Source organism: Heptranchias perlo, chromosome 33 (assembly GCF_035084215.1).
Source record: "Heptranchias perlo isolate sHepPer1 chromosome 33, sHepPer1.hap1, whole genome shotgun sequence".
Taxonomy (NCBI): domain Eukaryota; kingdom Metazoa; phylum Chordata; class Chondrichthyes; order Hexanchiformes; family Hexanchidae; genus Heptranchias; species Heptranchias perlo.
Genome location: NC_090357.1, coordinates 24,432,852 through 24,443,657, shown reverse-complemented (window position 1 = coordinate 24,443,657; position 10,806 = coordinate 24,432,852). Strand labels below are relative to the sequence as shown.

Genomic DNA, 10,806 nt, shown 5'->3' with positions numbered 1-10,806 from the left:
TGTATATAGATGTGCATTTTGTTTATCTGTTTGCAGGCTAGAAGTTGCATCAGGAAATCTACCTTTAAATGCTGGGAGAGAGGCTGAGGGCATCTTTTCAGAGACTTTGGGGGGGGGGGTGGGCGGCGGTAGTGAGAGGGGGTGTCTCTGGCTGGCTCGGGCTGGGCCAGCTGTTAGCTGACGGATCTGGGGCTGGAACTTCTGCGAGCGCTGAGCGTCAGTCAGGCGGATGAGGAAGTGCCGAGGAGCTGGGCTGGCTCCTGCGGTGTGTGTGTGTGTGTGTGTATCCGGCTCCGGATCTTAGCCGGGGAGTAAGCGGATGGGGTGATTCCGACTGCCCCCCCCCCTCCTCCCAACCTCTGCCACCCCCGATGGGAACCAGCAGCACCGGGCAGAACCCCCCGGCGGGGCTGGCAGCGGAGCTTAGTCCGCCCCTAGAGGCGTGGAGCTGCGGCTACTGCGGAAAGGACTCGTTCTGTGCTCAGGGTGAGGAGGGCGATCGGGGGAGGGAAAGGGGGAAATCCCAGGGAGAATCAACAGGAGAGATTAATGTAACAGTGTTTATTACCAGGGATCACAGGAGAAAGTTGATGAGAAATTGTTACATTCATTGTATCTGTTAACTTGATACTTAGTATCTTAATCAAGAGCAATGTATCTGTATTAGATCAGTAACTGAAAGTGAAATATTGATGTTTTAATCGATGTTCATTTACTGAAAGTGATGATTTCCCCTTTTAGATAAGTTTCTGTCAGTTACGTGTCAGTTACACGGCTTGTCAATTGCCAGTGCTTGTTGACCTGTTTATTTCAGCTGTTCTTCTCTCAGCTGGTGGTTGTTGTATATTTTTATTCGAAATCTGTTACATTGCAGGGCTTTTTGTTGTCGATGGTTTGTTTGTGTCCAGTTGCTGTTCTTTGACTTTCCCCTCTATTTTGGCGTCGGTTTCAGGATATAAAGTTAAGTCCGAAGAGACTTTCTCCCATGGCTGGTGTTTTTGTAAAATGCCTCGAATATTTTCCGTGTTATTTATTTTTTTATCCAGGTTTCCATGAGAACGTGATTTTGTCTGGAGGGGAGACGCGAGCGGCCGTTTATAGCCTCTTCGGTCCTATTGCTTTGCTGAAATAAGTTGATTGACAGGTTGATTGATGTAATTCAACCAATGTTTGAAATTATATATTCGGTAAAGCAGTGGCTTTGTATTGTGGATATATTTGCCCCAGCGTTCTTACTCCACTCCCAAAGGTGCTAACTTTGGGGAAAGCCGTAGGATGAACTAGATGGGATGCAAGGGCCTCCCTCATCTGTCCTTAGCCTTGGGAGCTGTCACACTGGGTACTGCCCTCTTCAATCTTGGCCAAGTAGCCATTCTTCATATGTGGCAGCCTTAAAGGTGAGTATTGGTGGGCTATTCCACCCGGAGAGGCATCACATCGGAGGCCTATTCTGCCCTCACCCCATGACCATACATAGTATCACTGGATGGCAATCCACAGAAGGACCCCTGGCTGATTTATACCTTCCATCTTAATGACATTTGCTGGTAAATGGTTCTGTAACTCTACCACTCTTTGAGTTCCATTGTCTTTCCACCTCACTCTTTTTTATTGAACCTTTCGCCATGCTGCCAATGAATAAACTTATTTCAGTTTGCTTCCCTCCCGTCCTTGCCTGAAGGATCTTGACCCCTCATTGAGGTACAGTGAAAGGAAAGGAAAGGACATGCATTTATATAGCACCTTTCATGGCCTCAGGGTGTCATCCTGAAGCATTTTACAGTCAATTAATTACTTTTTTAAAGTGTAGTCACTGTTATAATGTAGGAAATGTGGCAGCCAATTTGCACACAGCCAGGTCCCACAAACAGTAATGAGATACATGACTAGATAATCTGTTTTTAGTGATATTGGTTGAGGGATAAATATTGGCCAGGACTTCGGGGAGAACTCCCCTGCACTTCTTCGAATAGTGCCATGGGATCCATCTGAGAGGGTGGATGGGGTCTTGGTTTAACATCTCATCCAAAAGACGGCACCTCTGACAGTGCAGCACTCCTGCGGCACTGCACTAGAGTGTCAGCCTGGTGCTCATTTCTCTGGAGTGGGACTTGAACCCACAACTTTCTGACTCTGAGTTGAGAGTGCTACCACTGAGCCAAGGCTGGCATCAGTTCCACTGCTGATGATCACCTTCCGGTAATTAATGTATTGAGCCTTGACAGTGAATACCAGCAGGATAGCTGGAAGGACATCTCAGCCAAACCCAACCCTATCTTCACCCTGTGTCCACAAACATGTGCTTTCTGAGGGGAATCGATGGACAGCCATCTGGAGCGGGAATCCTGATGGACAATTGTAGAGGCCTTACTGAGATCTGGAGAGCAGCTGGTTTCTCTCCTTTGTGTTCTCTCCCTCTCCTGAAGGTTTTGACTCGTGCTATTACAGTTGCTCTCCAATCTTCAGCAGGTCATGGTTCTTTTCATTCTTGGGATGTGGGTGTCACTGTCAAGGCTGGCATTTATTGCCCATCCCTAGTTGTCTTGAGAAAGGCGATGGTGGGCCTTCTTGTTTTGCTGTGTAGCGGTTTTTTACAACTTGCTTGCTAGGCCACTTCAGAGGGCAGTTAAGAGTCAACCACATTGGTGTGGGACTGGAGTCACATATAGGCCAGACCGGGTAAGGACGGTAGATTTCCTTCCCTAAAGGGCATTATTGAACCAATCGGATTTTTACGACAATCCCACAGCTTCATGGTCACTTTTACTGATACCAGCTTCTTCCAGATTTTTTTTAACTGAATTCAAAATCTCAAATTGCTATGGTGGGATTTGAATTCATGTTCTCTGGATTATCAGTCCAGGCCTCTGGATTACTACTCCAGTAATTTAACCACTACACTACTGTATCACTTCATGTGCGAGTCTACGCGGTGAGTGCTGGCAGGCAATTTAACCACAGCACAGTATTGCGGCCACACCCGATTCTGTCCTCGTTCAATATTCAAATACATGCACTTTGGTCAGGGTTCATCTTGGTTGTTTCACTTCCCCTCTATAACCCAGGCAAATTGCAGCCCACTGACTAAGAGCAGCTCAGTACAAATGGGGGACCTTTCTGGACTGTGTGGCTCAGGTGCTCACCAGTTGGTGCTTTGCAATGGGATTATATGTAATTAGCGTGTCGGGTTCTATGCTGCACGTATGAACCAAAGCACATGGTACACATCAGGGCAAGTGATCACAGCACCACAGTACACTTGTAAACATGAAGTCCCAGCTCTCAATTGGATGCTGCCTGTTTTGGTTCTAAATTACAAGTTAGGTTAAAACCCGAGTTAAAAGCGATGAAGTCTGAAATTAGAAGGCCATCATCGTAAAGAGCACAAAATGATCTATGATGTTTATAAAGAATTTAAAAAATGATAGGGACCCGGATAGCTTTCTTCAGAACTGTTAAGTTGCAGATCTTTTAGAAAATAAAGTTTTCATCATTTGTTTGATGTTTTTTGAAATCAGTGGAAAAGAACAATGCTGGAAGAGAGTTTTGAAGCTGAGTTATGTCAGGGGCGGGACTTCTGCCTTGAATTCATTTAGAATTTTTTTATGGATCTTTTTGATGTTTCTGTGTGGCTCAGTGACATGTGGTTGTCTCTCCTGACCCTTCTGGTTTATACCAGTGTCCATGAGCAGCACTGATAGGAACACAGGAACAGGAATAGGCCACTCAGCCCCTCGAGCCTGTTCCGCAATTCAGACAGGTCATGGCTGATCTGTGTCTTAACTCCATTTATCCACCTTGGTTCCATATCCCATAATACCCTTGCCTAACAAAAATCTAGCGATCTCAGTTTTGAACTTTTCAATTGACCCCCAGCCTCAACAGCTTTTTGGGGGAAGAGAGTTCCAGATTTCCACTACCCTTTGTGTGAAGAAGTGCTTCCTGACATCACTCCTGAATGGCCGAGCTCTAATTTTAAGGTTAAAATGGCGGTTTAAAAGAATTTGTTGAAGCTGATGGTTAAATCTGTCTGTCTCGGACTGGCTGCTCCTCCATTTGTAGCTCTAATTAAGCCTATGATGATGTACTTTAGGGCCACTTTTTTATTACTGTGCAATTGAGATATTATCCTTGGCTCAGTGAGTAGCACTCTAACCTCTGAGTTACGAAGGTTGTAGGTTCAAGCCACGCTCCAGAGACTTGAGCACAAAATCTAGATTGAAACTGCAGTGCTGCAGTGTTGAAAGGTGTTGTCTTTTGGTTGTGATATCTGCCCTTTCAGGTGGATGTAAATGTTCCCATGACACTATTCTAAGAAGAACAAGGGAGTTCTCCAGGTGAATATTTATCCCTCAACCAACATCGCAAAAACAGATTATCTGGTCATTATCACATTGATGTTTGTGGGACCTTGCTGTGCACAAATTGGCTGCTGCATTTCCTATCTTACAACAGTGACTATACTTCAAAGGTACTTAATTGTCTGTAAACCCCTTTGGGATGACCCTGAGGTTATGAAAGATGCAAGTCTTTTTTTCCTGTTCTCAACCAGGACATTACTGGCAACTAATACAGACTGGAGGTATTACTGAGCACTGATTATAGGTTGGGTAGGACCACTGGAGGCTGAGAGTAATAGTGGAGACTGATGGGAATATTACTGGAAACTGATGTAGGAAGTGAGTATTACTGGAGGGGGGTTATTGCTGAACACATTGAGGTTAGGGGCAACATCTCCTGCTGATGTGTTATGACTGCGTATCTCTTTGATGAAGTTGTGAGGGCCTTTGTATCAACAGAGCATCAGACAAAAATTGACACCAAGCCAAAGAAGGAGATATTAGGACAGGTGACTAAAAGCTTGGACAAAGGGGTAGGTTTTAAGGAGTATCTTAAAGGAAGTGGACAGGCAGAAAGGTTTAGGGAGGGAATTCCAGAGCTTAGGGCCTAGGCAACTGAAGGCACGGCTGCCAATGGTGGGGCAAAGGAAGTGGGGGGTGCACAAGAGGCCAGAATTGGAGGAACACAGAGTTGTTGGAAGGTTGTAGGGCTGGAGGAGATTACAGAGATAGGGAGGAGGGAGGCCATGGAGGGATTTGAACACAGGAATAAGAATTTTAGAATCGTGGCATTGCCAGACCGGGAGCTTGGGCTGAGACCACATGCACGTCTTGGTTCTAAATTACTGTAGGTCAGCGAGCACAGGGGTAATGGGAGAACAGGACTTGGTGCGAGTTAGGAAATGGGCAGTAGAGTTTTGGATGAGCTCAAGTTTGTGGAGGGTGGAAGTTGGGAGGCCGGCCAGGAGAACATTGGAGTAGTCGTGTCTGGCACTAAAGACTCGTCATGGTTCATAGTGAATAATCCCGTGCAAGTGACACCTCCAGCACTTGCTGTTAGAGAACTGCAACCCCCTCGGTATTGGGAGGTATCAGTCAGTGACAACCAGATAGACGGTATAGTTCTCAGTTCCCCTTTGAATAAAGTCTACCTTTTTGAAATTGCAAAAAGCATCCCAACAGACACTGTCATTGGGAATTTCTGGATCGCATGCCTGAAATTCCTGCTTTCCACCAGGAGGAACATGGACAGTGGGAGTACCCACGTTGGTCTGTTTCACAGGGTGGTGGACAGTGTCAGATGTAGGGTCATACTTGTGCACTGTGCTTTAAGTGCCTACGACACATAGCGAACAATGGGCGGATAGAGTCACGATGCATCAAGGATTGTGTGTGCAGTTTGTGTTAAATGCACCTGTGTTATTTAGAGGGCAGTGCCTGTGGTCTGAGATACTCCCTGCTCTTTTCTAAATTCCACCCCAGCTCTGGAATTGCCTCAGTCAGACTGCAAAAAAAAAACAGTTGGGCTGATTTTCCTCTCCAGGCCTGTGTTGGTTGGCAGAAGACTATCAGAGGAAGGCCAGGGCCATTTGCACATTTTGAGTGCTCTCCTGGCTCAGCCCCTCCCACCCTCACCACCATGTTTTGCGCTGGGAGCTGGGATGGAATCGGGAGCAAAGTTGCAGGCCTGGGCATCAGCTGGAAAGCTGGAGCCAGAAGGCCCCAAAGCCTGAAGAATATGAAGGGAGAGGGGAGACGGGGGGCAGGGTAATGAAACATCGTACCTGTGCATCCTTTGATCTTTGGGGTCCTCTCGGGACCTCTGCAAACCCTCCAGCCTGCAGCGCGCCCTGGTGCGGGACCCACCTCCAGCTTTTTTGACGCCTGAGAACTGATCTGTTACTGGGCGCAGAGAAGAGGAAATGGGATCGGAGACCTGTTGTATGGGGCTCGCCACCCTCTCCCACAACATATTCAGAGGAAGATACAGTGGGAGAGCTGGGAATGCACCAACCCATGGTCTAATATTCATGCCAACACCCACTCCAGGTGCAGGCCCAGCGCTCCCTGTTTTAGGAGCCACCCCAGTGAGCGAGTGGTCAATCTATGGATCAGGCTCTCTAGGGAGATGGTGGAAGCAAAAAGTACTGATTCATTCAAATGCAAATTTGATAGATTTCATTCAGAAAATAACATTTTGGGCTGCATTATATGAGTAATTTGAGACGTTAAGTGTAAACAGGTTTGGGAGGACTTTGGACCTATAGTTCCCAAAGCTCTCCATCACTGGGGTCTTTTCTCATGTCATGACTGGGTCTGTCATGGACTAATTGACAGAGATTGATTGCCATGATTAGTCAACAACTCCATTATCGATGCATCATGTGACTACCAGGATAGCAGAAGGTGAACGAAATGGATCTCAGTCTTTTTTTGTCTAGCAATTCCTAAGTTCCTTATGTAAATTCTGGGACAGTGTTGTGGGCGGGGAGGCCTGGTACAATAGGTCTCCACCCCCATTTCCTCTTCGTCGCCCTAGTAACAGAGCTCGGTGCATCGAGGAGGAAAATTTGGTTTTAGTTATTTGTTAGAGGTTTTACCTTCTCACTCCCATCACTGCCTGGTCCATGGAGATTCTGAAAGTGTAAATACATTTCATTTTGTTCTGCCAGTTTTCTCTCCTCTGCTCTCTTGCTGCAGAAGCCCTGTGGTCCCTCAACCAAGTACCTATTCCTTATATGTGAGCGGGGCAGTGAGGGATGGTCAGAAGGTTGGTTGACTACAGGCTCAACACAGACCAAACTAATCCCGTCCTCCCCAGAAACATACACCCACATAAGTATGCACACGCACAGGCACACACACGCACACTCAAGCACGCACACACACACACATAAGTGTGCATAAACACACACATGCATGCGTACGTGCGCACATGAACACACACACACACTTTCCATCGAGGGTCACTCGAGTGATTCAAACACATAGCTGCCAGCCTGTGCCAACAAATAAGCCCTGATTTTAACTCAAGGCGCATTTGGAACATTGGGATTTCCTCCTTGGAGAGTTGGGTGTGAGGCCCGGCCATTTTATCTCCCGGGACTCATTTGCATTTCTCTGGACTGTCACTCGCCCAAAGCTGGCGGGAATGATGACAGAGCTGGTGGGCGGGGGCGGAAAATCGGGCAGGAGGCCAACGCTACCGGGGACCCAAGGGAACGTTCCCCAGCATAAAGTTAGTGCTGGGAGGGGCATGTCACCAAAGAGCTGCCGGTGGTGGGAGGGAGAGGGAAAGGGGAGGCCCAAGGATTCCTTGCGGTGTGCCTACTCCTCCTGGACAACAGGGAATCCTCACAAAAATTAAATAAAAATTCTTATTTTGGCCACTTCTGGAAAGTCTGCAGTGAAACTTGGCGGGTTTGGCATCGTGCGGGTCTCCTGCGATCTCAAGTAAAAATTGCATTGCAGCACCAATGACATCATAACACCGCGACATCAGCATATTAAGAAGACCCGTCTGCCTGGGGTGGACGGCCCCCTCACACCTGAAATGTCCCTGGTTAAAATGGTGCCGGCGGGAATGTTTCAGGGACCACCTCCTTTCTCCCACTACCATTTTAACTCCCCATCCACCCTGTTCGCGCCAGGCAGGCTGGGTTAAAATAGGAGCTATAACTGTCAGGCTGTGGCAATGCATCACTGCCAGCATGTGGCAATGCATAGCCAGCATCCTCCAGGAATTCGCCATATTTAATTCTTTCCTCTGGTTCCTCAGTGTCTTTACACTGTGTTCAATAACTAAACAGTAAGGGTAGAGTGCAGCAGTGCCTTCTGTGCCTACGTGTTGTGCCACACAATGTTTGTGCTCCTGCTTCACTGGGCAACAAGTTCATGATCATTGCCAGAGTGTGAAAGCAATGTCTTTGCACTGACCCACTGTCCTCATGAGAACTTTGGTGGGACCCAGAATGGGTCATAAAAAATGTATATACCTATCTATCAGCGTGTGCGCTGTCTGTCTGTCTCTCCTTCTATCTATCTCTCTATCTATCATCTACCAATCATTTTGAGTGTCGGCCACACTTGCAAGTGTCACAAGCATGAGATGATAAGGGAGATTGTCACCTCTCGCTAGAGGCAGGAAGTTACCAGCACCTTACAATCTGCAGATTTCCCCTCATTAGAAGCAATTAAACCGTGACCTCAGCCACGTTAACTTACAGGAAATAGACTTTGTGGTCTTGAAGAAAAAAAGCTGGTTAAACAGTGACAGAATTTGGGTTTATTTGTGATTTTCTTTTCAATTTTCTCCCTCCCCTTTTTGAGGGCACTGATTCCTGCCACATCAGGGCCCCACAAACACCGGCAGCCCTCTGATACCTCCCCTTTATGTGAGTCTAGGGACAGAATTGGCAGGGTATTGGATTGAGGGGAGGAGCCCAGTCTGGCCCTCATCCAGTGTCCAGTTACATGCCCTTTCCAGAAGGGGTCACATATTGGGGATCAGGAGAGGAAACCCTGACTGCTTTTCTTTCCTTCCTGTGCCTCTACCGTCATCTCAGCCAATTCAGCCGCTGTCTTTCTGCCACATGGGCTAGTGACTTTCCCTCCCATTTTGGGGTGAGGTAATCCCCATGTTTTGCCCCGATTGTTGTTTGAGTAGGTTATACCCCCAAGGGAGAGCCAGGGATTGGCCTGATTGGAACCGTCCACTGAAGTTCATCCACCCTGGGCGTTGGAGGAGGTCAGGCCATTTCAGATGGAGGAGGTCAGGCCATTTCAGATGGAGGAGGTCAGGCCATTTCAGATGGAGGAGGTCAGGCCATTTCAGATGGAGGAGGTCAGGCCATTTCAGATGGAGGAGGTCAGGCCATTTCAGATGGAGGAGGTCAGGCCATTTCAGATGGAGGAGGTCAGGCCATTTCAGATGGAGGAGGTCAGGCCATTTCAGATGGAGGAGGTCAGGCCATTTCAGATGGAGGAGGTCAGGCCATTTCAGATGGAGGAGGTCAGGCCATTTCAGATGGAGGAGGTCAGGCCATTTCAGATGGAGGAGGTCAGGCCATTTCAGATGGAGGAGGTCAGGCCATTTCAGATGCTGCACCTCTTCCATTGTCTACTTTAAAATTCTTATTTCACCGTGAGTGATAAAGATTAGGTGATGCAGACCATGGGAGCATTGGCACGCAGTGCTACGGAGGGAAAGGAGGCAGGTAAAACTGCTCCACCCTGGATTGCAGCTGGGTGGGACGTTAATGATGGAGGTTGCTGCGTCTGCCTTCAGGGAGCAGGGAAAATTCCTCTGGGAAATTCCTCTGCAGATCCCAGCGGCCCATTAGAAGTGTGCATTGGAAAGAACCTGTACCTGCATTTACTTAGTGCCTTTTCTATCTTCAGAATATCTCAAAGCTCTTTGCAGGGTGAATGAGTGTTGGCAGGTGGGCAAACGCAGCAGCCATTCTGTGCGTTGCACTGCCCCATGCACGCCAATGAGGTGTATAACCAGTTCCTCTGGTTAATCGGTATTTTGTGGTGTTGGTTGAAGGGGAGGTGTTTAAAATGAGAAAGAGATTCGATAGGGTAACTATGCAGAGAAACTATTTCCTCAGGTGAAGGAATCGAGAAGAAAAAGGGCACAATTTTAAAATTAAAGCTAGGCCTTTCAGGAGTGAAGTCAGGAAGCACTTTTTCACGCCAAGGGTCATGGAAATCTGGAACTCAATCTCCCAAAAGGTTGTCCATACTGGGGGTCAATTGAAACTTTCAAGACTGAGATCGATAGATTTTTGTTGGGTAAGGGTATCAAGGGATATGGAGCAAAGGCGGGTAAATGGAATTGAGGTACAGATCAGCCATGATCTAATTGAATGGTAGAACAGGCTTGAGGGTGTAGAAATGTTCCCGTGTAGAAATGTCGGCCAAGACACCAAGGAGGACCTCCTGCCCTTCTTCAAATAGTGCCATGGGATCTTTAACAGGCAGTCGGGACCTAAGGACATTTGCGGAGGTCTGAAAGCACGTTGCCAGTTCACCTCTTAGCAGTAGAGGCTTGGAATCTATAAATGGAAGATAATTGCGTGTATGCTACCTTCGTAGGAAGATAAGTACTCTCGGCAATTAGCAGTAAATGCCAGTTACACTGCCTAGTCATGATGACGTCAACATCTGGATCACAATGATCCAAGAAGATTTGCCTCCTGCAGCAGAGATACAAGGATTGAAATTGAAATCCTGGACTGTGCAGAATAAAAATGTTAACTAGATTGGAAATACAATGATTTATTGGTGTTTAAAGAATAGCATTGCCACTCAAATATTGCTGAATTCCAAGATCCATGCCAGATCGCCATCAATGAAGGAAAGCAAAAAAAGAGCTGCTTCGCTTCGTCTCTGACTGCCCACCTGCATCTTACTTATCGAGGCCATTCACCAGAGAAGTGGACAAGACTCTGGCACATACCAA

The 10,806-nt window shown here is 47.3% G+C and overlaps 1 protein-coding gene across 2 annotated transcripts in view; it reads left to right on the top strand.

Annotated features, from left to right (window-relative positions):
- The first annotated feature begins 202 nt into the window (after nt 1–202).
- LOC137301528 (arginyl-tRNA--protein transferase 1-like) overlaps nt 203–10,806 on the top strand; it is a 59,632-nt gene continuing 49,028 nt past the window's right edge. For both annotated transcript variants that reach the window (XM_067971067.1, XM_067971066.1), the window contains exon 1: nt 203–486. In XM_067971067.1, coding sequence (XP_067827168.1) covers nt 372–486 — 115 coding nt within the window. In that variant the 5' untranslated portion in view covers nt 203–371. The remainder of the gene's footprint in view (nt 487–10,806) is intronic.